Source organism: Channa argus, chromosome 11, assembly GCF_033026475.1.
Source record: "Channa argus isolate prfri chromosome 11, Channa argus male v1.0, whole genome shotgun sequence".
In the NCBI taxonomy this organism is placed as follows: domain Eukaryota; kingdom Metazoa; phylum Chordata; class Actinopteri; order Anabantiformes; family Channidae; genus Channa; species Channa argus.
Window position 1 is genome coordinate 995,830 of NC_090207.1, and position 26,489 is coordinate 1,022,318.

Below are 26,489 nucleotides of genomic sequence, written 5' to 3' on the forward strand. Positions count from 1 at the left end.
CTGTTAAATCACTTTTAAGCCATCTTTCTGTATTATAAGTACTTTTACTTTTGTTTTTTAAAGTACAGTTTGCTGTTTTCATTGCCACTAACTAAAGGGTAAATTAGTGATTGGAAATATAAAATGAATGTTTTGTCATTTTTTCTCAGCAACTAGTCAGACTGTTACACGACTTATGCTCCTGAACATTTTAGATTTCTGCAAAAACCTCATTTATGACGCACATGTGGATCAAATATGGACCAAACTTGTTCATTCCTGTTATCAACTACATCAAGTTCAATAACATTAAATTCTTTGCTTTTATCAGGAATTTCAGAGAATTAATTTTCCAACTGCAGCACTGATAGTCTAACATTTAAAGTGCATTTTACACTATAAACTTAGTAAAGTATTTGCACTTTTACATGAGAGCACAGTTTGTGTACTTCTACCATCTCGTTCTGTTTGTATATACCGTTTATCTCTAAAGTATGTGATATATAACATATTATTTGTATGTTTCATACACAACTATTTCACTCTGTAAAGTAAAATGTATTTGAAAATTGTGGTGTAGAAATCTATAGTGGCATATAAAGAAAACAATCAAGTAGCTTGCATCAGGTGGTTCCAACTTGTACTGAAATTTAGTTCTTGAGTAAATATGCTTAGATTTTTTCCATCACCGCCATTAAATGACAGATAAATTATATTATTTTACCAGTGGATCGCGTTGCTGGATTCTACTTCCTGCCTCCCGATCCCATAAAGAGCCGTCAGAGTGAGAACTCTCGCCTCTAGCGCTCTCTGACGGCAGCTACAACACAGCTAGCAGCTAATCCGGCTAACAGCTAACAGCTAACGGCTAGCTATGATGGCGGAGCTGGTGCAGGGACAGGCCTCGATGAGCCAGCCGGGGCTGAAGTCAGACGGCCTGGTAGATGTTTTACAGAGGGCCCGACAGGTAACAACTCCACTGGGGACCAGCACACACTCATTCCAGGCCGAACCGAGTCGTTTAGATCGAGCCAAAGCACTTTTATTCGGTTTTGTGCGTGTGCTTCTCCTAACTTGTGCGCTCCGTCAACAGTCACTCACACAAACACACACTCACTAGCATGCTGACTTAGCTCGGAAAGCACTTCGGCGGTGGACTCGTGGGCGCTTCTGCACACTTTAACCGGCCTGACACGGTCAGGGAGTTAGTTTAAGGGGAGTTTGAGGGGCTGTCACCCGGAGGGGGACGCGGTGGGACCGGTGGTGAGGTGGGGGGAGCAGGACAGAAGTTTGGCCACACGTGTCAGTGAGGCAGCAGACAACCTGTTGGGCTGTCACGGTGCAAAAACCGTGAGGAGGAGGACGAGACGACTTTTTAGTTAGTTTTAAAGAGCAGGAAACTGGCCCCAACAGGCCGGGGATGCAGGGAAACGAGTTTGGTAAAGCCTCGTCGCTTTCCAGCACTTAATATGAAAGTTGGACCCCCCCCCTCCCTTCCCCTTATAGCCTGCTGTTTACTGTAAGTTGGGTAGAAACTAGGTTGGCGTTATGCAACAGCCCCACAGCCATATACAGAAGACTGGAGGTGTGTCAGCCTCCTATAGACTGGGACACGCAGGACATTTAACCAAATGTGTGCAGGCACCAGTACCACTTCAACTGCAGACCTAGTCCGAGTTGGGGACTCACGTTTGGGTACTTGACAGTACGAGGACCTAATCATGCATTAGTTGTACCCTAGTTGTTGGAGGTATTGTATGTCCATGAGATCTTGTTTAATCCTGATTGAGAAGGTCAAAACTTCAAAACTTACAGCTTCCCTGTCAGATTTAGCCATGTTCAGTTCGTGGTCTCTCACAGGGTCAGTGTTTTAGTGCCGGTGAAGCTCAGTAAAGCACAGGTGGAAACCGGGTTTCGCAGTTCCTGATCCACATGTGCCAAATGGTTTAGTTCAGTTTGGTGTGTGTGGAGTGCACGTTAAGAACGAGCCCACATGATCCACCTGTATCTGCTCCTGAAGAGACTGGCAAAATTAGAAGGAACCGCAGTCAAAGTATTGTATTGTGAAATAAGGATACAATCATTTTTTTTACATTACTTACATTGGAGGCCTTGCTCATATCCAAATACTTAATGACGCCTTTAGAGATGGATTTAATTTTAGTTTAATTTTAGAGATTGTGACAATCTCAAATCTAATACAGGAAGTTGTTGCTGATCCAGGAATTGCCATCAAACTTCCTAGAAACACCTGACCCCGACATATTTCAGCACAGCACGACAAACTGACACAGTAGTTCTTCACCTTGTTAGAAATGCAACCCCCAGCTAATTAAAATGGTAATTAATACAGTTGCATGTTTCTGACTGTAAACAGACTCAGCTGGACGACCTCTGTCTGTCTCAGCTTCACATTCTGCAAGAATTCACCTAATTCAACTGAAAAAAGCTCAGTAGACTTGGTGTAAAATGATCATTTCTTCCTCGAGAGAAGACGGCACATTTCTGCGACTCTGTCTACAGCTCGTTTGACACAACTTGTAATTGCTCTAGTTGTTGACGAATCTTTGACTTTTTAAAAATGAATCGGCATTGGCTCATGTCTCCCCTCATGCTGGCTGATTCACAGAAATTTCTGCAGACACGTCTGCAGCCTACACTGCCACCATTTCATTTGCACATGTGAGTGAAAATTAATGTCAGATGTGTAAAATTAACAGCATTAAAAAGTAACAATTTCAGCTTTTTGTACCTGCACACGGTCTCTGGGTTCTAAGTTTGTTTTATGCAAACTAGACTTCAAACCAGTTTCCAGAAATGTTGGGACACAGTAAACTTTAAATACAAAGAGAATGCAATGATTAGCAAATCATTTAAAGCCTCTTTCCGATTGTAAATAGCACAAAGGCAAAATATAGCAAATCGGAAATTTTGTTGTCTTTGAAATATATTTTTCATTTTGAATTTGATGCCTGTAAAATGTTTCAAAAATGTTGGAACAGGGGCAACCAAAGACTGGGAAAGTTTTATAGTGCTAAAATAAACCACCTGGGGGAACATGTCAGAGATAATGTGGTTAAAGTTACAGTACAACTTAAGCTAATGCTAACAGAGACGTCTCTGCTCTGAAACAGCTTTATTTCAATTGTTACGCCAAACCACCCTTTGCACAGCCCTCAGGTAGTCGTAGTCTTAAGATACAATAAAAACGAAGCTAATAAATTTAGTAATCAAGCAGAAATTGTTGTGCTTCTCTGATTGGTCAGTTGGGTGAGCCTTGCTCCAAACACTTCTAGAACATCCTTTAATGATTAAAAGATTATCAGAAGTAATGATGGGGTGAGGTTCATCACTTAGAAATTTCTCTGTAACATTGTAAAGAATTTGTGGATTTCATCTGCAGTTCATAATATTGTTAAATTTATAAGATAATCTATTTTTGTATGCACAAATGTAAATTCAAACTATACCATGCAACGAAACAACTAGATGTAAACAATTTTTACTTTTTACTTTTTCTTTCAGCATGACATTTTTCCTGGAAACACAAACCAGCTAAAATGCCCAGGTTTCCTTTTAAGATTTTAGTCTGCATAGTGTGGTAAATGACAGAATTATCAGATGCTTCCACCATTGTGCATAAAACTAATGCAGTATAGCGATATGGAGGACCTGCAGTAGTAGTACTGCAGTGTAACTACTGTTTGCCAAATGGGATCTGGAAAAAAACAAAAAAAGATCTTGCTCCTGAAGGTCAGTGACCTGTTGAAATACATTGTTTGACAAACTAAAACTTTAATCAATATTTAAACTTGTTTCTATTTCATTGAATGAAATGGATTCAGAGTACTGGTTGTTTCTGGGGAAACGTGACATTTATAGTGGAGGTCCCACTACACACTTCTTTCCCTGGGGGCCCTCAGGAGGTTAATGTAGCCCTGCATGCACTGTGTCCCGAGTAATACTGTGGTATATGTGTTAGGAACATCCATCTGAAGAAGAAACTGATTAAACTGGAAAAGGGAAGTCCTGGAATTAAAAAAACGTTTTCTGGTGCTCATCATGTTCTGGATGCTCCGGAATATCTCACTCATTATAGGATGAGTCTAGGCCTCTATCAGCATGATGGAAATGAACTTGTGTTGCCAGGTGTTTTGTTTGTTGCTTCATTACGACCTTAGCACTGTGTTGACTAGCAAAGTTGTTACAGCAGAGGATGTTTATTAAATGAATAGTTTTGGTCTTGACAGGTATTCAGGTTAGGATCCCTGTGATAAGAGGCTGGAGAGGTTCAGCTCAGAAGGTGATGGTTGGGATCAGATGCTGGATGGGGTCATTGGGAGCGTTTGCTGGGAAGTAAAGACCTCCGTGTGAATTCCAGTATGTCAGACCAGCTGTGAATGAGGTCTCAGAGGCACAACAAGATGTTGAGGTTTCAATGATTAATCCTGCTGCTCTGTTGCCTCAGTCATGTTGTTAAAGCTGCAGTGAGCAGGAAACAGGTGAGAACAGGTGCAGCAGCGACTCAGCTTTCTGTCAAGAGCAGCAGATTCTTGCACATTTTTCTGCTGCTCTTTATCGTGAAGACTTTCGAGGTTACGTGTGTGTTTGTGTCTTGGCATCCGTCCTGCCCCAGTCAAGGTGATGTCAGCTAGCAGCCTAGCGCTAATCAAGCTGCAGTGCTGTTGACTCAATGACTCTGCCGTCAATAGAAAGACAAGAAAAACCTGATCAGCTCTGAAAAACGCTGCTAATATGCAGTCGGCTGATCTGCAGCTGGTTACTGGGATGAATGAATGTGTGGTGACTGGTTGTGTAGTCATGAAATATTTTCAGGGCAAATTCAAACTAAGACGGTAAAGCTGGAACCAAGCAGAGCATCAGCAAATGGACATCATCCTCATTTTACTCAATCTAATAGAACCTGCTGTTTGTTGACGTCTTAATCCTTTCTTAGTTTTCTGTCCATTTGTGCTAATTTTATGTCGTCTTCAGGTTGTATGTGGTTGCATATGTTTGTATTGAGTCTTGCTTTTTGATGTGGCTTTTGTTTCTTTGTGGTTAGTTTCTGCATTTTTTTTTGTATTGATCATCCATCATTATTTGCTGTTAGTGTGGCCTTTTGTGATGGTTTTACTTATTTTGTGGCAGGTAGTTTTACTTTAGTTTATTTTTTTTTTTTTTTTTTAAATTATTTTGTGGAGGTTTGCATCAGTGTTCGATGACTGTGTTATGCATCCAGTTTGCACTAAGCTTAAACTGAAGCTAGAGTTATATACCTGGATTAAACATGTATCCAGTGTATGTGGATAAGGGGATACCAGGGTACATGTACCTTTTTATATATAAGTGTGCTTTGTTATGCACCCAGACCCTGAAAAGGGCACAAGCCAGAACACATTGTTCCAGCAATAAAGTTGTTGTTTATGCTCCAAGTGTTGCAGGAGTTTTGACCTTTTGTGGCCGTTCACCGCAGCCTCTTGTTGTAAGTTGATCAAAGTCAGATATGAATGGTGTCCCACGGAAATAAAAACTATCCCCAACTGTCTCATTTATGTCATAATTGTCAGTTTATTGTAGAAATACTGCATGATTATTAGGTACTATCTATGAGCAGGACATAAAAGTTAAGTGCTTGTACTTAGGGTGAAAAAAGTGTTTCCTAATATGTATATAATGAGTACTGGTATTACAGGAGGATTTTACAGTTGCCATAGCACATGGTTTGAAAAGGACATCTTGTTGTTTAAAACATTTATCTCTTGTATTTATTGGACACCTCCATCACACAGCATCTAAACATATTTATCAGAGTGGACACATCTACAGTGGCTCCTCACTCCAACACGTCTCTACAGAAGAACTCAGTGTGTCTGCCAAACAAGGAACCTTATTAGGAGGCTTCCTGTTGAGGAGCGAGGAAGAAAACGCTCTGCAGGAACATCGACAACGCAAACTGACATTCACTGTCTGTACTAAATACAGTTGGACGCTAGCATGAAACATCAACTTTATGGTGTCTGAAAACTTTCTGTTAGGTTTTCTAATTTACTGGATCCAACACTTAAGGAAACCAGTCTTTCATTTTTGTTGTCATGGTAAATGTAAATAAGTTTGAAGAGCTGGTTGTCTACAAAGCATTTTCAAGTCTTAGTCATTAAAACTGGCCCACAGGTCTTTTTATATTGACGTAAACATACTGAATAAAAGATAGGAGTTGGTATTTCAATGAATCCTCTAGATTACTTCATGTAGAAAGTGCTGAAACATGGGCCCTAAAGAACAAATCTATGAAAAATGACCCAATGCTGACAGGATAGTTTGGACTATCAAAGCAACTGCAGAATTCAAGTACAGATGTTGGACATTTGGTCTAACATTTCTGCAAAGTAATTTTTGGACATTGACTTGCGACTTGTTCAATGCAACTTTTATACATTACCAATTCACAACATCATCTCACAGGACTTTACACAATAAAAGACTACACAGATATGAAGAGGAAACCCAATAAATCCCCCCTGAGCAGCACTAAGGTGGTGGAGATGAACAATTCCCTTACAAGTAACCTTCAGCTTTTGAGTTTGAACTTGATGGTCTTGAGTGTTGACTTTGCTCTGGACATGTGACGTGAGTCCTGACTTGGATGTCTGTCTTAGCTTTGGACTGTTTAGATTTAGGTCTTAACCTCATCTTTGTTAATCTGAAGTTTAGATTTAACTGTAAACTTGCTTTGACCTTGGACTTTATTTGGAACTTGTTGGTCTTGGCGCTGACTAAACTTTATTATTTTTGGCTTATTGATTTTGAAATGAGCAGGACAGGCTTATCTTGACTTGGAACTTCGTTGGATTTACACTTGTCACCTTTGACTTGGGATTTCACTTTAGCGTTATGATTTTGTATTTGACTTGTCCTGGGACCTGTTGGTTGTCTTAACTTTACTCTTGACTAAATAACCATGACCTGATAAACAAACACTCTGTTCATACACTTGCTTTACACCTATGTCACTCTTTTTGTTTGTTCCCTTTGCATTGAGCCGCTTGTCCTGCCTGGAGTTATTCTCTTCTAGTATCCAGATGTTACAGCTGTTTTCTTTTCCTTTTTGTGGATCAGATGGTGGGTAAGATGACTGGAGAAGCAATGTCCCACCTCAACAGCTCCTCAGGAAGTGTCGAGCCTTCGCTGTACTACCCCAGCCAGAAACGACCCGGAGAAGATGGAGGTGAGGAGATGATCTTTAACTTATTATACTACAATTTTTGACCTGACCTCCAGCATTTGACCATAGATCCAGTGGATCTACCACTTTCTGTTGGAGCTGGATTCTTTTGCACTCTACATAGAACCTCTTTAAATAAAACAAAGTCTCTCAACTGACCTTAAACCTATGTATCCTCACCTAAAACCTTCTAAGTGACCATTTAATGTTCTCCATAAGAGATTTGTTTTCTGCAGAGCTAAAATGTTTATAACTAGGCTAAAAAAATTTTTTGCAAATTCAACAGACTACTTTCACCTGACATAGAAACTTTTCACCAAAAACCTTTGATCTTTTTCTCAGAGCTAACTCAATTCCACCTGATGTAGAACATTTGAACATGACATAAATCTCTTAAATGGGAAAAGAACTCAATCCTCTGACCTAGCAGTAACAGGGAATCCTCCAATCCTTTAAGGCTGGAAGAAGTATTTAATCGGGTAACTCCTTAAATTTTGAGGCAAATTTTGAGACAAATTAAAATTAAGAACCTCAATGCTATATGATGCTATATAAATATAAATGTAAATGCCCCCAGCCCCAGTTCTGTACAGATTACTATCAGTTCTTTTGATTTTCCTTGGAGGGAACTAAATAAGTTAATCTACAATGCAAAGCTAATTTTTGTTAGTTTTAAGGTGGGGATATTAAAAGCAGCTGGTCTGTCATGTCTGGTCTGGATTTAATTGTGCAGCCAGAAACTGGACTCTTTATTTCTTGAATATCTCTGCTTTAATATAGTGGAGATGGTTTATGATTGGGCAGAATTGGTAATTGGTAGTTTGATTATATGTAATGTGACATTTAAAAGATGAATAAACTGTGTGAACATATAAAGCTGTTTTCCACTTTTGGTCTTCAGTTTAATGTTGTGCCTAAGCCCTTTCAGTACGTACGTTAGAGATGGACAATATTATTTTTAAGATTGCTTTGTTTTATACATTTCCACAGTTTAACCTAAGCATTTTAGGTACATTGTCCTATTGTGGTGTTAACAAAGGACGGATTCCAGGTATTAATGTTGTCAGTGATCTGTGAAAGAGACTCCCGGTCTTTATCTATTCACTAGCCTGAATAGATTATAAAGTAGAGTAGGTTATAAATGTTTAAATATTATGTTACACAGATGTTTTGGTTTTGCTGATTAAAATGAAATTTTAAAAAAAGGTAGACATGTTTTTTCCTGTGATGTGTTGCAGCAACATGATTATTGACCCAGGTCCATCATATCTCTAATGTTGCAGTACAAATTGCATTCATGCCTGTCTCTGTCTCTCAGTAGGTAACCAGCTAGCAGCCATGGGACATCAAAGGTACGGCCCACAGTTTATATTGATTCAACTCTTTCACATTTTCACTTCTGTCTTTGTAAGACACCCTCTGACAGGATGACACTCTTAGTAACTTGGCTTTACCCTAATTCTGACCCTTAAACCAAGTCCTAAACCTCAAACAGCCCTCTGATGGAGTGTCACAAAGCGAGGACCTGCAAAACTCCAAAATGTCTGAAATGCAAACAGCTCCTCACAAAGATGGATGGTCCCACACACTCAGCAGGGTAGAAAGATAATGATGTTCAGGATCTTGTTTGCAAATAGAGCAGTGTGTCGGGGTAAAGCAGTAGATAAGTGTTACAGATCGGTCTCCTACAGTCTGTCACCATAATCACTTATTGATGAACACACACGCTGGGTTTTCTGTTTGACCTGGGTGTTAATGTATGTTTTGTGTGTGTGTGTGTGTGTTTTAGCAGGGTCATCACAGAGGATTACAAGGTTCCTGACAGGATGGTCGGCTTCAGTGAGTATGAACCCTGAATGAAGCTGTTAATTGATTAGCCAATTAAGACCAGATGCAACATTTGCTTGTACATAACTTTAGGGCAGGTAGTGGCGTTCATGGATTTCTACCTTTAAAGCCGGATTTACGTGTTTGTTTTTCCGACAGTGACGACCAGAATGAGAGCAACACTGAAGCAGTGTGCAAAAGTTACTTTGAGGATGAGAACAGCAGTGAATTATTAGTAGTACAGCTTTTTCAGACAGCTTTCACCAAAGCCAAGACAAGGGACTGAGTTAGCAACGTTTCCAATGACTAAAATCCCATGTTTCTGCCTTGATGACTTTAAAATGTTTCAGCTAGTCCAAATTCTAGCTTTATAAGAAAATCAAGGCCAAGTTATCACATGTTTACATCTTTGATTTTGCCCAAGACTGTAGAGACATTTACAGAGACAAAAAGACAGAGCGTAAATTAAAGATTTAATCACTGGCTGTGAAACTTGATGAATTCTGAGATTTAACAGAATTGGAACCAGCAGTCAGAATCCATCAGCCTAAATAAAGGCTGCAGGGTGTCACGTGTGAGACCAACCTTTTCTGTAAATGATTGTTCTTTTTCCTTAGTTATTGGCAGGGGAGGAGAACAGATCACCAGGATCCAGTTGGAGTCTGGCTGCAAAATCCAGATTGCTGCTGGTGAGTCTGTATTTATACTTCCTGTTTTTTCTTCTGTAATTTAATGTCTTTAATTACACAAAGCTATGATGCCAATATTTTACTGCTGACGTGTACGTGCTTTCAGTGCTGGGCAAAATTGGTAGGCCTTAAATTAACATGAATGTTTTTATTAGTTAATTAAAATATTTAAGCCTAGAAACCACTCAAACACCAGCTAGATGCTCCTATGCTGGGTTCATACTCGATGAGTATTGTGTCTGAGTTCAGTACAATTTCAAAATAGATGATTGTAGAGTTGCAAGATATCAGGAGAGATGTGAAAGACCACATGCTGGTACCCAACAAATCAGTTTGCTGTTTTTACAACTGGTGCCAGAGACAGAGTTCTGGAAAAGGGAATGTAAACACAGAAAGGCTTTTGCTCCCCTTAAGACATGTTTCCATATTGTATCCAGCATTCTCAGCCATGAAACAAACTATTAAGTTTTACTTTGACAAAAGTAGTAGTATTAACGTTACTCCAACAGTTAAGCTAAAGAAGAGCATACAGAGAGGACAGAAGAGGCAGGAGAACATGCTACTAACTGGATATATTGGTCAGGTCATGTTATAGGGCACTGTGTAGAGTAAAGTGTGCATTAGATGACCGGTTTATATTGGTGCTGTATGAAGTTAAATGGAATTAGAGAAAGTAGCTAATAGCATGTAAAGTCCTGATGAAATGTAACTTAACATCCCTGTGTATGTGTGTGCAGACAGTGGAGGTCTGATGGAGCGGCCGTGTTCCCTGACTGGAACTCCAGAGAGCATCGAGTGAGTTTTTGAACGTCCACCTATACGTCACCTGCTGCTAAACTCCATGTGTGTCTCTGTATGTAATTGTGTGTGTGTGTGTTTACAGGCATGCGAAGCGGCTGCTGGTCCAGATCGTAGACCGCTGTAGAAACGGTCCAGGGTTCCATGGTGATGGGGAGAGTGGGACCTCAGTGCAGGAGATGTTGATCCCAGCTAGTAAGGTGGGACTGGTGATTGGCCGAGGAGGAGACACTATCAAGCAACTGCAGGTAGTGTGTGTGTGTGTGTGTGTGTAAACACAGCAGAATTAAGCAGTAACAGTAATATGATAGTGAATCCTTAAATATCTCTGATGCATGATGCTGTGTGTGTCAGGAGCGAGCAGGAGTGAAGATGATGATGATCCAGGATGGCCCGATGCCAACAGGAGCAGACAAACCGCTTCGAATCTCTGGAGACCCATATAAAGTCCAGGTACACATCTCTTACTCTAAACCTGTGAAGGGCCCTGTGTAGATAGTCTTTCTCCTCCCCCCCCCCGAATTCATCCTTTACCTGATTTTAAACTAAAGAATGAGTCTATGCTTTTCCTATGAACAAAACTACACTGCAGACCTGTTATTTTAAAGCCTGATTTTATGAAACATGACAAAATGATTTAGTTATCACCGTTTTCAGCAACTTTTAATTATAGAGTATTTATTGCATTCGAATGTAAATGTGTCGTTGAATCCAATCAAATTAACAATCCTCATTTTTATGGTTCTCAAACATTATGGACAGACTGAAACTTGAATTATTAATATAATTTATTTGTTTTCACACAGGTTTTTTACTGTACACATAACAAACATGTTTCCTCACCTTTCAGGCCGCAAGGGAGTTGGTGTTGGAGGTGATCAGGGAGAAGGATGGAGATTTCAGGTCAGGACGCAACGATTTCAGCGCCCGACTGGGAGGAAGCAACCTGGATGTATGAATGCTACATACATACAAATGCTCACTGTTAGCATTCGCTAGCAGTTAGTATGTTTAATTCTCCTTTAAATCAGTGTTTTAGTTGACGTTTAAATGGTGCTGACTGTGTGTTTTCAGGTTCCTGTTCCCAGGTTTGCTGTTGGCATCGTGATTGGCAGAAATGGAGAAATGATAAAGAAGATTCAGAATGACGCAGGGGTCCGAATCCAGTTTAAAGCAGGTCTGTTTACACCAGTATAATTTAGTTCTGACATGTTAGTTCTTAATGGTTCAAAATTTTTCAACCTGGTCTGGATAGAGATGTTATTTTATGTATATAGAACAGGCTGTTGCTCATTCATTTTCCTGTTTTCCACAATGTCAATCTGTCCATAGCAGTATTCAGATTAGTGTTAACCTCTGACCTTTGTGTGTCTCTGTTTTCCAGATGATGGCATCAGTCCAGAGCGTGTTGCCATGGTGATGGGTCAGCCAGACCGCTGTCAGCATGCTATCCACCTGATCAACGAGCTCATCCAGACTGCACAGGTAACTAGTACAGGTCAAGGGGTTAAGTTGATGATGAACAGTTCAAATGTTAAATTGTTCTGTATTTTTAGGAGCGCGATGGTTTTGGTTCAGCCCTGCGTGGTGGGCGGGTCAGAGGTCGTAGTGATTGGACTATGGGCTCTCCTGGTCCCTTACAGGAAGTGACCTACACCATCCCTGCTGACAAATGTGGCCTTGTCATCGGCAAAGGTACGATGAAAAATCTGTTGCTAGTCAGACAATGTATCAGCTGGTTTATGATTTAGTTTTATTCACTAAATACTTTAATATATACTGTGCATCTCTCCTTTTTTATTTCTTATCAAGGTCTCAATCAACTGTAGATGTTAGTTCATAAACATGTTTCTTTCAAAAAGCTGTAATGTCAGATTAGACAGAATGTTGCTGAATGCAAACTTTATTAAGGCTTATAAAACCGATGTTGGCCATATTATGTCTAACGTGACGTTCACTGTGGCAAAGCGCAGTGTGCTGAGTGGTGCAGGACGTAGAGGGGTCGTCCACCAATCCGGTCACGTGTCGAAGTGTCCTTGAGCAAGACACTGAACCCCAACTTAATTGCTCACCCTGAGTGTTGGCCAGCTGCAAAGCGGCTCCCCCATCAGTGTGTGTGTGTGTGTGTGTGAGACCATTTACCATGTACATCAGATGTACATCACACTCAAAACAATAATAGCTGATATGCTATGAAAGGAAAGACTGCAGCCAGTAACATTTTGTAAACAATCCATGACAACTTTGTGGGGCAGATGCAGTTTGTTCCAAGAATTTAAAAAAGCTAATAAGCCTTATTTGACAAGATTAAGGATGAAGGTGCATTATGGCAATGGTTGCTGTGTTTTGTCAAGTCACTCAGGTGAAATAGTTCAAAGCTGAGTGGCAATACGCATATGCCTTCATTCAGTCTATAGAAACCTCAGCAAAGACGGCAGTAAACCTGCTCTGCTGTGGTTGAAAAAGTTACTGAAGTGAAATCTCTGCACATGAAAGTGGCGTCTGTGCTTGAGTCCTTCGTGTATTTGTTGGTTATTTTTTAGAGTCTCAGGCTGTTACAGTTTACCCTTCAATATTCATTTACATCTGCTGTTGCAATGCGTGTCAGCTCGCTCTTCTTCTGGGTAATAGAACAGTTTGGTTTGATTATTGGTGATTAAGGCAATAAAGCGTGTGGAGCTTATTTTAGCCACTTAATAAACTGACAACTCTGTCATCAGAATAATATCAGTTTTTATCTGTTAAAACAGAATATTATGAACTATCTGCTTCAGATACACGGAGAGGAAGAAAAGTCACATAAAAATGGAAAAGTACAAGTACCTGTGAATTGTACTGCTCGTGAATGAAAGTATAGGGTTTATACAAATGAAAAATACCACAACCATTTAGGAAATTGCTCTCCCCCTCTTCACTCTGAAAATCCTGATTCAGTTTTAGAATTCTGTAAACGGCTGAGAATCATAATTTGGGACTTCAGTCCATCAGTGCCATTCACTGTTTAAAAACCCTCATTCAAACATGACCCATTAATCAGCCCAACTCTGCTGGAGGTCAAGAGGGTCGAGTAGCGGCTTCCAGAATAAAAGCAGCAGTGACAAAAGGGACATCAAGTGCCCTAAGTTTAGACACCATATGGTCGGTCTGTGTGTGTGTGGGAGAGTCTGGTGGTCTTCTGTTAGACAAGACTCGGTGTAGGACAATAACCTGCTTTCTGTGCTTTCACTGAAGCCTACTGTTCCAAGCCGTGAACAAACAAAATGACCTTTCATTTGACAGCATCCCATCCAGTTGTAAATTAACTAAAATTCACTGTGAATGGAAAGATGAGGTGAAAGAAAAGTAAAATGAAAGGAAAATACATAATCCAAAAAGTGACATACTTGGCCTACATGTTATAGCTGCAGCTCCTGAAGCCCACTGTATATATGAATAAACCTATCGTATCAGAAGGAGAACTTCCCAAAGTTTGTGTGAAAGCATCTGAAGCAGTTGTGACACAAACAGAAAGTGTACATGCACTCACTGCCCCACTTCCTAATATTTGGATAATAAGAAAAATGTAATTAATAAAACCGGAAATATCTATATATTTAAACTTGATGTGAAGAAACCAGGTACCTTTTATTCATAAGAACCCTGTCTGCATATAGGTGGAGAAACCATAAAGAGCATTAATCAGCAGTCTGGAGCTCATGTGGAGCTGCAGAGGAACCCTCCTCCTTCCACTGACCCCAACACCCGGGTCTTCACCATCAGAGGAACCGCCCAGCAGATGGACCTGGCCCGCCAGCTCATAGACGACAAGATCGGGGTAGGACTGCTGTCTGCAGACTTATGTCCTGCACAGGTTGTTAAAAGCTGATGAGAAACCTGGTTATATGTAATTATGTCAGAAATCTGTGCAATGTTGGAATTTTCAATCAGTCAGTAAAACTCCGTTATGCTCAGGCACAACAGCACATGAAATGGAATAAACGGTTTTCTCTCCTTCTGCAGGGTTCAGGTATTATGAGTAATGGAGGTTTTGGCTTCAGTCCCTTCACCCAGGGCCCAGCTACACACCAGAAGTAAGTCGCACACAAACATACCACATTTAATTGTCCAGGGTCATATTTCAATGATTTTGGGTCAGAGGTCACACTGTATCTGCAATCAGACTCAGTTTTCAGTTTTGGGATCACCAACAAACCTTTCAGTCATTGAGAGGCAGACCCCAGGCAGACCCCAATTTAAAAAAAAGTTGGGACAATGTGTAAAATGTAAAAAAAATCAGAATGCAATGATTTTCAACCCATTTTTAATTCAAATTCTATTCCTTAAATAGAACGTAACATTAGATCTTGAAACTGAGACATTTTTCCATTTCATCGAAAGTATTACTCATTTTGAATTTGAAGGCAGCAACACATCTCAAAAAAGATGGAACATAGTGATGTTTACTGTCTGTAAACATCTAGGAAGTGAGGAGACCAGTTCGTGGAGTTGTACAGAGGAATGTTGTCCCATTCTTGTGTGGTGCAGGATTCTAGCTGCTCAACAGTTCTGGGCCATAGTTGCTGGATTTTTCGTTTTATGATGCGCCAAATGTTTTTTATTGGTGAAAGGTCTGAACTGCAGACAGGGCAGGTTAGCACCTGGACTCTTCTCCTACAAAGCCGTGGTGTTGTGATGGATGCAGTATGTGGTTTAGCGTCATCTTGCTGAAACATGAAAGTCCTTCCCCGAAAGAGACGTTGTCTGTATGGGAGCATCTCTTGCTCTGGAACCTCTATGTACTTTTTAGCATTGATGGTGTCTTTCCAGATGTGTAAGCTGCCCACAGCATAGACACTAATGCCCCCCCACACCATCAGAGATGCAGGTGTTTGAACTGTCCACTAACGACAAGCTGGATGGTCCCTCTCCTCTTTAGTCTACAGGAAACGGTGTCCATTCAACTTTATTTATATAGCGCCAATTTACAACAAAGTCATCTCAAGGCACTTTACAGAATAAAGTCCAGACTACACAAGTATGTAGAAGCAACCCAACAAATCCCCCTTGAGCAAACCCTAGGCAACAGTGGAGAGGAAAAACTCCCTTTAATGCGAGAAACCTCCAGCAGAACCAGGCTCAGGGTGGGCGGCCATCATCTACAGGTTGTAGGACATAGAATTAATGGTATACAGTGGTGACAAGTAAATGTATAGAGAAAAGCTAGTTCAGGTTGAGTGAGCAGTTTTAACTATAAGCTTTATCAAAAAGGGAAGTTTTAAGCCTAGTCTTAAAAGTAGAGAGGGTGTCTGCTCCCCGAATTTGGATTGGAAGCTGGTTCCACAGGAGAGGAGCTTGATAGCTAAAGGCTCTGCCTCCCATTCTACTTTTGCAAACTCTGGGAACCACAAGTAGGCCTGTATTTTGGGATCGAAGTGGTCTAATCGGGCGATACAGAACTATGAGATCTTTTAAATATGATGGAGCTTGACCATTAAGAGCTTTGTATGTAAGGAGGAGGGTTTTAAATTCTATTCTAAATTTTATGGGAAGCCAATGAAGAGAAGCTAGTGAAGGTGAAATATGATCTCTCTTTCCTGATCCAGTCAGCACTCTTGCTGCAGCATTTTGGATTAATCGAAGGCTTTTTAGGGAGTTACTAGGACACCCCAGAAGTAGGGAATTACAGTAGTCCAACCTAGAAGTAACAAAGGCATGGACCAGTTTTTCGGCATCACTTTGAGACAGGATGCTTCTAATTTTAGCAATGTTCCGTAGGTGGAAGAAGGCTGTTCTAGAGAATGATTTCCAAAAAGAATTTCAAATTCATCTGACCACAGAACAGTTTTCCATTTTTGCCTGAGACCATTTGGCCCAGAGAACATGGCATCATTTGTGGATTGTGTTTACTTATGGCTTCTTCTCTACATGATACGGCTTTAACTTACATTTGTGGATTTCACAGTGAGCTGTGTTCACAGACAGTGTTTCTGAGCACATGCAGTGATGCCCAGTAGAGAATCATGTCTGTTTTTAATGCACTGCTGCCTGAGAGCCAGAAAATCATGTGCATCCAGTTTTGACCTTCGACCTTGTCCCTTGTGCAGAGATTTCTCTGAATATTTTTATATTATATACTGTAGATGGTGGGATCTTCAAAATATTTTCAAATTTATGTTAAGGAACATTCTTCCGAAATTGTTCCACAATCTTTAGGCGCAGTTTGTCTCAGATTGGTGAAACTCTGCATCTTTATATTTGAGAGACTCTGCCTCTCTGAAATGCTTTTTATACCCAGTCATGTTTCTGACCTGTTGTCAAAATCTCAATTTGATGTTTTTTATTTGCAGCAATTACTTTTCCAGACTTTTTTGAGATGTGTTGCTGCCATCAAATTCAAATTGAACTAATCTTTTTCATTAAAAGTTAAAATTCCTCAGTTTCAACATCTTATGTTTGTTCTATTTTGAATAAAATATGGTTTAAGATTTGCAAATCATTGCATTCTGTATTTAATGCTTTACACAGTGTCCTAACTTTTTTAAACTGGGGTTATAGATGGTTTGCCTGATAATTGTTAACAGTGCACCTTTAATGCTGAACTTTCAAATACATTTTTGCATGTAAAAGATGGGCATCCCTGGGCAGATTGACATTTTATGGGGGATGTGTTTTTTTTTTTTTTTTAAGAAGTAGAAACAACCCTTGCAGCGAATGGACAAATGAGCCTTTCTTCAAATATTAGGAATGTGTAAATGTAGAAATTTGTGCAAGACACTGAAATGTCTCAGAACCTCAGGTGATCTTTAGGAAAAGCAGCTTAAATATGTTAAACATACAACCAGCCAGAACAATGTGCCAAAGGAGAGGGTCAGTAAGTACTGAGTCAGCAGGGGGCCCATATTCTACACACAACTTCACTGTATATGTGAACCCACTGTGTCTATAGTGTTTCATTTAGTTGTGTGTGTGTGTGTGTTTAGCTGCGGCAGTGGTCAGACCTTCCTGACTGGTGTTTGGGGAAACACCTACCAGACCAGCTGGCAGAACCCTGGACAACAAGACCCTGGTAACACTCTCACACAAACAGATACAGGCTGTGTCCAACAATAATACCAATTAGCGTCACGATGCACTTTATTTTATTTAGTGTTTAAATGCTGAATGTGGAAAATCTGTCCAGTAAACATACAGTGAAATCCAAACCATGATGTCTACTGCTAGGATGATGGTACGCTCACATACATTTAGGTCCATTTGCCTGTTGGACAGATGTACTATTTTGGTGCCTTTGTCACAGTGTTGGAGGCTAAACAGTAAACTGGAGGCAAACATGAATGAACTCACACTACATCGACGAACTCCAGCTGTCACTGCCAGTCAACAATAAGCAGCAGACTTTATGTAATTTAACTTCAGCTGATATGAAGTGTGTGTATCAACAGAAAACAATTGCTGTGAATGTCTGACCATCCACTGATTCAGCAAATCTGGTTCTGTTGCTTAATGGTATCTTGGTCACTTGTGGTCTCAGAGTGAGTGAACTTACTCAGATAAACTTCTTTAGCCTTTATTAAAAGTCAGCAAAAACTTGCTTGCCCACATTAGCCAAAGTGTTCATGGAATTCATTTTCCTGCTTTGCTTCACTGATTTTTATCTATGTGCACATAGACTCAAAACCTGTGGCAGTAGAACGACAATCACTGGCCACTTTATTAGGTACACCTGTACAATCTAATGCAATCAATACAGCAGCTCTGCCATGAATTCTACTTTACAATGTTAGAATTTCTCAGTTAGGTTTTTTTTGTTTGAAACTGTCAAAAGGGTAAAAATTCTGTTATAAGAAGAGGTGGTTCTAATTTTTTTGGCCATCCTATTTGAAATGAAAAAGGAAACTTGGAGCCCAACCTACGTTTTTGTTCGTTTGAACCAAGTGGGGCCTCCTTCCTCTAGGACTTGGATAGAAGTTTTTGCCAAATGCACCTTTAAGAGACTTGCAGTTCAGTGCATGTTATTTTTCTTTAGGAGTCTTGGGGTCTTTGGGTTTAGAGAGGATGTTTAACAATTGCGTTTAAAATTTTTCTTGAAGCAGCAGTGCAAACAATTGAGATACTTCCACTTATTTTTATTAGAAAGGGGCAACTTGTTGTTTTTGTTTGGTCCCAGAACCACTACCACTAGCAGTGGGTTGGGGATTTTCAGGGGGTACCATTCAATGGTGCAGTCCATCAACTAATGTCATATGTAGATGATATTCATTTGTTTCAGATCAAGTAGCCATGTAACCTCTATCAAACTTTTCAACATTATTATGTTAAGCTGGCAGGTTTCAGTGGTCCAAACAAGGTTTACGTTACCTTGGCATTGTGTTGCACCCAAACGTGGAGAACATTGTTTAAGTAAACTTTGAGCCATTGTTGCCTAAAGCACATATTGACATACCGTTCCTCACTGGGTCTATGGTTGTAGGTCAAAGTTAAAGTTTGGAATGTTTGAATTGTTTTCCTAGAATAGAATTACTCAATTCATCCTCTTTCACTGTAAGTTTCTCATAAATATTTAAAAGATTTTACACATGCAAGAAGTTTTTCTGGAATAGAAAACGGTCATATTTTGCACTTGTAAACTGTAGAAACCAGTTAAGGCTGCAGGTTTGGAGTTCCCAGAACTTTTTTTTTTTTTTATTGTGCAGTATTTAAAGTTCAATATTAACAAACAGCCCTTTGTGTATAAGGAATCATTGAGGAAAAAGTATCTAGTATACATTAAGGAAGCTACACATAATGTACTGTATTTTATGATCTAAAACAATATGACCCATGAAGACCTCAGTTTTGGAGATTTATTAAATTATGCCAAATGTTAGAAAAGGGATGGAATTTGTAGTGTAATGAAGTCTTATTCAGTTCAAAAATTGAACCAAGCTATTTAGACTAGAAAACAAATTATCCTCAGGAATTGGAAGACACCTGGAGAATCATCTATGGAAGTGACTTTGTGTGACGGACCCCGAGGTTTCTCTATGTTGGATGAGTGGGTTTAGGGACTGTTGTTTAGAAAATTGTTTTTTCTGATGTTGTACTATATTAAAGTGCAACTCAAAAATGGACAAGTGAAAGCAGTCATCAATATAACGGCAATTCAACAAAACAAAAAGCATTTTAGTCGAGGCAGAGGAGGCTTTAATGATTTTAGTCACAGCAGTGTTGATGTAGCCTGAACATCTTCTCACTATTTAGTAAATGAGGCCACATATACACTTTGTCTTCCAGCAGTTGGCGATGAACATTGTTTACATCTTTCAGGTTGTAATATTTCACACCTGACAGTGTAGATGTGATTGTCATTCAGTTCCTACTAAAACGCCCGTATGCAGTGTAGCTGCTGTATCTCACTGTGTGCCTACACACAAATACACACGTTTGTCTTTCTATAGTTGTAAGGATGCTTAGATCAAAACATCCTTACAGCCCCCCACCCCCCAAAGCTAACCTTCAAAAGTTATTTGTCCCCATCTTATGATTCACACCTTTTTTTTTTTTTCTTCTTTAAACGTCTGTTGGGTGTAAATTAATTCATGTCAGTTTCAGTCTTGAATTGGCTCCCAGCATATTTGTTCAGCCGTCTTCAGGTTTTCTTGTTGCTTCGCTGGGTCCTTCTGTCTCCGACGGGTGTATTAAGCTACTACGCCGGGTTTCACTGACAGTTAATGCCACCTCCCTGCCTGAGGGATGTGTCTCCAGTAGTTTGAAAGCACTGTAACCTCAACACTCAGACCTTCAAAGCCAGACCAAACCTTGTGTCCTCATTGTGTCCCCACAGTGATGGTACCTATCTAAAATATGTCCAACTACAGAAAGATGTGTGCATGGTTTCTTGAAGTCCATTGATTGAGACTCTCTTTGTGTGTGTGTGTGTGTGTGTGTAGGTCACAGTTTGGCTCAGACAGGACAAATGGACTACTCTAAAGCTTGGGAGCAGTACTATAAGAAGCTAGGCAAGTCCACAATGCACACACACACACAGCAGGGCGACACACAGGTTATACAATCAGTCTTTTTGTGTTATATTTTCAGACAAATTTGTCTGATCTTGGTAACACCAAGTAAATGTTCACTACAGAACATTAGCTCCCACCATCTGTCCTTTTTTTTTTTTTTTTTTGTAATATTACTTAACAGATGTGTTACATTTGATTTTTTTTTTTTTAGTGAACATTTTAAGTGTACAGAACAGTGAAGGACAAAAATTGTTTCTCAGTGCCTTTGACAAGGCACTGCACACTAGCCTTCGACCTGGCTGTTTCATACAGAGTATTTCAAAACAAGTAATGTGTGTAGCAGAGCTTTGGTCAGACTGCAGTGATTGCTGCATCGGTTGCATGGAGGAGGGTTACACAGACACAGCGACAGGATGAGAGATGTCACGTAACTGTAGAAAGCTGTCTAGAGGAAATAATCCGTATTGGATATGCTGTTAGCTAACCTGACATGGGCCCAAAGAATTCAGCGGAACTAAACTTTTCAATCCAAACTGCTAAAACTGAAGAGCATACAGCCCCATTAAGGTAGACGCACTTCAAGCAGTGTCTGAATTTACCGTCCAGCTGTTTGAAACGACTTGGTTTGATTTAAAACAAAAACCGAACAACAAACTGAAGCTATGGAAAGTGGACTGTGCTGCAGTATTTGCTGACTTTTGAACACTGAGTGACTTGTCTAGTTCAGCCAGTGTGTGACTGCTGAGGTTTGCTGTATTTGGCCACTAACACTGTGTCTGAGACTCCAGTGTTTTTCTTTAGAAGCCATTTCTCTCACGCTCAGGGATCAGGTTGTTAGCTCAGCTCTGTCCTCCTATACTTAACACAAGTCCCACCTGGCCCTTTAAAAGGAACAAATATGCCGCAAATGAAGATAATGTTTATGAATTTGCGATTGGGCAGGTTAATTATAAACATCCTGACTTTGTGCTTCTGTGTGTGTTTGTAGGTCAGCAGAACCAGCCTCAGAGCATGATGACAGACTACAGTAAGGTCTGGGAAGACTACTACAAAAAAAGTATGTCTTCTTTCTGTCTGGGGAAAAAATTATAAATAAATAAACATATAAATCTATATAAAGACAAATATGCTGATAACAACTAAGAGGCAATATACAGATTCAAGTTAGTCACTAGTCACTAGCTGCTTAACTTAGCCATAGTTAGAAATACAAGTAAAATCTGTGGTGTCTCCTTTGCGTGGTTGCTTCTTCAGCCAGACACTGAGCACAACACCAGTTCCTGCTGTGCATCCTCTCGTTTAAAACCAAAATATGTCCAAACGATTGATCAGACTTCACTGTTTTGCTCTGGCACCCGCGTCATTTCTTGGTCGTCGAAATCTGGGTCTTTTTGTGATTTGATCGATTAAAACAATAATTAATCCTTCAGTAATCACATTGCTCTGCTGTTTGGTGCATTGAAACCTGGTGCATAGCCATATATTTGTGTGTGATGTTGTCTGATAAGTGTGTTGTGTTTGTAGGTCAGTCGTCTCAGCAGAGCTCGGTGCCAGACTACACTGTGTTAGCAGAATACTACAGACAGCAGCCCTACCTGTGGAACCCCGCCCAGATACAGGTACCTTACAGGATGCTGACTAAACACCTTAACTCCTGACTGACTTTGACTCACTATAAACAGACTGGAAACTATCCTGTAACACTGGTACTGTCTCCTTTTTAAATGCTATAGTACAAATTCAACAGGTAATTGTCTCGTTCTAGAATATAGGATGATGTAATTTCCAGAGAAAGTGATTTTACTTTACCTCTTTTAACATAATCAAGCCAAGACTTTACCTTTTTGGATTGTGTTGAAGATTTAAATTTCCCAGATAGTTGCGTGTTTTTTATTTAATTTTATTTTTATATAGATGGAGAGAGAGATCTATATCTAAAAAAAAAAATTATAATTTCTAAGATCCAGAAAGTGTCTGGATGGGGCCTGCATGCAGAATGTCAGAGGAATGCTAACAACCCCAGCATTTTTAAAGAATTGTGGCACATGTCAGCAACCCCCCAGAACGTGTTGAGAAGCAAAATGTGAAACAGTAATTCAAACTCACTGGACTGAGGATTGGAATAAACTGCACAAATCCAGGTGTGAGAGGTTTGTAGAGACAGAGCAGAAGCTACTGTACTGCCAGAGGGGGTTTCTACAAATTGAAATTGAGTGTTAAAAAAAAAAAAAATTTGTAAGTTGAAGTGAACCTAAATCTAAATTAGCCAAAAATATGACCCAGAAAAAATAATTGATTGCATAAAGATTCATCCCCTTTAATGTGACTCTGCTGCACCACTCATGATTTAGCTAATTGGTTCAACCATCCCACAGTTGAGAGCAGTAAATGTTACTTTTACTGGGGAACCAGTATCCTGACCAAAATCTACACTATGAAGACAAAAGAACATGCCAATCATCTCCATACAAAGATTACTGAAAAGCAGAAGTCAGAGGAGTCAGAAGTAAGTATCTCTTAGAGAACAGTTAAATCCATTATGAAATAAAGGACTATGGACAGTTTGCCAAAGCTGAGACTGTTCAAGCGAACCAACATCCTGTTCGATTGGTCGGGTCTGAATACTCCACTCACTTGGGGGGACACCATTTTTATTTTTCTAATTTGAAGCCAAATTCAAGCACAAACCTTTTTGTTTTGTTTACCTGATTACGTTGTTTTGTTTTCTAGGATCACTAGAGGGTCCGCCCTTGCCAGGTGAAGGCTTTGGATGGTCGTCGACAGCAACCGAGTCGGGGTTTCCTAGCTATGCTCTGCCGCTTCCTCCTTCCTTTTGTAGAGAAAAACTAAGGATTAACTGAAAAATCACGAACTCTTTTCTTTCTGTTTTTTAACCTTTACAAAATTGATATTTTGTCAGGCAGATTTTTTTGGACTAGCCTCTGGTCTCTCTACAAGGTAGACATGTTTTTTTTGTTGTTTTGTTTTTTTTTAATCAAACTTGAAGATGTATCAGTGTGGCTTTGAACAAAAAAATCCAGTATAATCTATTTTGTCTAGTTTTATTTTCCAATAAGAAAACGGTATAAGGCTTAGCAGTCTTGAGTAAGAAAATCAGATATTATTATTATTTTTGTTTATGATAATGTTTTAAAGCATGCGTCAGATTGTGTGTTTTGACTCAGTTATTTTTTATTTTGGCATAGAAATATTTTAATAGCGTCGGATGGAAATGTAATGTTTTACCGTCAGAGACAAAAGTGTTTTTTGTACTAAATCTTTGCTCGCTGGGTCTGTTCTTGATCTAATTTTACCTGTTTAGTCGCCATCTTGGAGGTGCAATGATGCGTTTATTGTTTTCTTTTTGGTTTGATGATAGTTCTTATTCCTGTATCTCTATGGTGATTCTTTAGTTTTTATGATGTAAAGATGAATAAATGACGATTTATATTGCGTTGTCTAAAGCCAGATCTCTCTGTGGTCAAACAGTTTGTCCTCCACAGGATTAAACCTCCAGGTGACACCACGTTTTCCTGCCTCAACTTTCATTATAAAAAGGGGGAAGATATTATTTTCTTACAGAGTGAAACTGTATTGTTGTTGTAACTTAGTTCTGCATTTCTACTTTGCTGATTTGAAGTGTTAGAAGTTGAACAATGAAGTTGACAATACTATTAGCAGTTTATTAGCTAAATGAGCGCGTTAGCTAAATGAGCGCGTTAGCTAAGCCATGTCTGTTAGCAAAAAGCTGTGTTACCTCAACTGTGTGTTAGCCGAATGGTGGTTGACTTGTGTCTGTTAGCTACGTGGTGTTTGTGTTAGCTGAGTGCTACTAGAATTAACGCGCTGGCTGAAATGCTTCTGTTTCGTTAGCAAAACGGTGGATGTTAGCTGAATGCGAGTGTCTGAACAATATACGTTAGCTAAGTGGTGTGAGCACTGAAAGTTATCTTAACACTTGGTGTTTTTTACTGCACATTACAATTTCTTGTTAGCTAAGTGACTAGTGGCTGAAGCCTCGCTGGTAGTTGTCGGTGTGTGTTAGCAGGATGTCTGGCTTTAGCCAAACGTGTGTTAAGGTAACTGTATTATGCTGTTGTCACGTTTCAGAGTGAAAACCGTTGCAAGAAAAAACATTTTTCAGCCTTGAAGTTTGAGATGTTGTGAATTTTGATTTTGGGCTACAATTGATATTTTCATTGATTAAGTTGAAAAATGTTCCACTTCCCATGGGCCCAGTTAGTATCTTCAGAGGTGTTTTTGTCTGACAAACAATCCAAAATTCAACTTTTATTAACGTAGTTTCATAGTGCTAAACATTGGGTAGGTTTTTATTTACTTTTTTTTTTTTTTTTTTTTGGGGGGGGGGATTGTTTTGTCTTTAAGAAATTATATACAAATTTTTGCTGGTGTCAGCTTAATGGTTTTTGGATTCCATGTTTTTTAATGACAGTAAATTCAGCATCTTCACTTTTTGGATTCTTTATCAGGCACATTTTAAGACCTCACCTTCCATGGGAATGACAGTATCAACATAACATTAACAAGTCAACCAGTCAAGAAAATAATGAACAGATTAGTTGCAGCACCATCATATAACTTATACAAACAAGCAGTATTTCAAAAAAACAAAAAAACAAAAAAAAACTTCCAAACCCATCACCAAAAATGATTTTGTATTTGCTAATTAGCTCATTGAATGCACAATGCTTACATTTGGATTTGCTGATTGTTGCATAAATTCAGACGTGTGTATCGTGAAAAGTATATTTCCAACCATAGTTGTATAATATGTTAACGTTGTGTTATCGCTCCGCTGTGTTTGTCTGTGTGTTACATGTATTCTGTGTGTGTGTGTATATATTTTAGGGCTAGATTATATTTCCTCAACATGCCTGTTGTTTTGGACACATTTTCGTGGCTATTTTATACATGTACGAATGTATTTTTGCTTTATCTTTTCGTTATCACTTCCCAACAGGATTTTGGTCTCCAAATTATGTGCAATTTCAGCCGTAGTGGTATAGTATGTCTGTTGGCGTTGTGCGTTTTCTGCCTGGTGTGTGTCTGCGTTAGCTGAACATTGTGTGTGTTGGACCACAGAGAGGTTTGTCTTGTGTCGAGGGAGATCTGGCTGTTGGTTAGTGGAAAACTGAATCAGCGGTTCTGCCTCTTGTGTGTGTGACGATGATAATGATGACGATAATAATAATAATGACGACGATAATAATGAGTTCTCCTGTACAGGGGTCTATTTAAATCTGTTTATCCAGTTATGAATATTGAGTTTGTCCTTGAGATATTATGGTTTTTGTAAATTTCCACACTCTGGCGGGTGCTCTCCAGTTAAAAATGTACTTTATCTTGTTAAAAATGATATTGTTTAATTCACGTGTTGTGTCTAACCAATTTGCTAAGAGAAGCTGTGTATGTGTAATATTCTCAAGACTGCTAGGCTCACTGTCTGTATCTCTTCTCCTTGTCTGTCTCTCCGGCTGTCACCACGCTAAAATGTTGGCGGGATATGTCCAGCGTCATGAGCGTGGTAAATAATCCGCCATCTTGTTAGCGTGGTGGCTCTGAGGTGAGGACGGCTGTAGTGGAGGGGTTAACTCCCCGAGAAACTATTAAACACCGGAGTGGACGGTGTCTTGATGTACAGCCCCAGTTTTAGGCTTGGTGCAGAAAGTGATGTCACAAAATCTGCCAATATATCAGAACTAGGACTGGACATTAGGTGACCCACCCACTCTGGTTCAGATCTTCCTAGTCCCGTCCCCTCATCCTGAAAGGGTGACAGGGAGCTTTTTGGTTTCATGGTTTCTATTGTTTTTCTAATGGACAGACGTCCTAATTGTAACCTGCAGATTTTTCTATTAGATTTATTCACAGATAGAGCTGTGTTTGAACCCGTGCCACGAGTCTGTCGGTGGCCGAGGAAGATGGATGATGGTTAACATGAGGGCTAATAAACAGGCTCACTCTTTCTGA

At 39.6% G+C, this 26,489-nt stretch overlaps 1 protein-coding gene across 7 annotated transcripts; it reads left to right on the forward strand.

Moving 5' to 3' along the window:
* Positions 1-781: 781 nt before the first annotated feature.
* Positions 782-26,489, forward strand: LOC137136136 (far upstream element-binding protein 3-like). Of its 7 annotated transcripts, none has more exons than XM_067521236.1 (19): positions 782-946; positions 7,099-7,207; positions 8,523-8,556; positions 8,994-9,043; positions 9,649-9,720; positions 10,458-10,515; positions 10,604-10,766; positions 10,873-10,971; positions 11,369-11,470; positions 11,593-11,695; positions 11,903-12,003; positions 12,075-12,213; positions 14,172-14,332; positions 14,518-14,588; positions 17,478-17,563; positions 20,427-20,495; positions 21,487-21,555; positions 22,023-22,117; positions 23,229-26,489. In XM_067521236.1, exons 1-19 carry the CDS (start codon positions 854-856, stop codon positions 23,235-23,237), a joined length of 1,683 nt encoding a protein of 560 aa, XP_067377337.1. In that variant the 5' UTR covers positions 782-853; the 3' UTR covers positions 23,238-26,489. The 7 variants fall into 7 exon arrangements, with proteins under 7 accessions (XP_067377337.1, XP_067377339.1, XP_067377338.1 ...); XM_067521238.1 differs by having other exon boundaries at positions 8,997-9,043; XM_067521237.1 differs by having other exon boundaries at positions 8,526-8,556.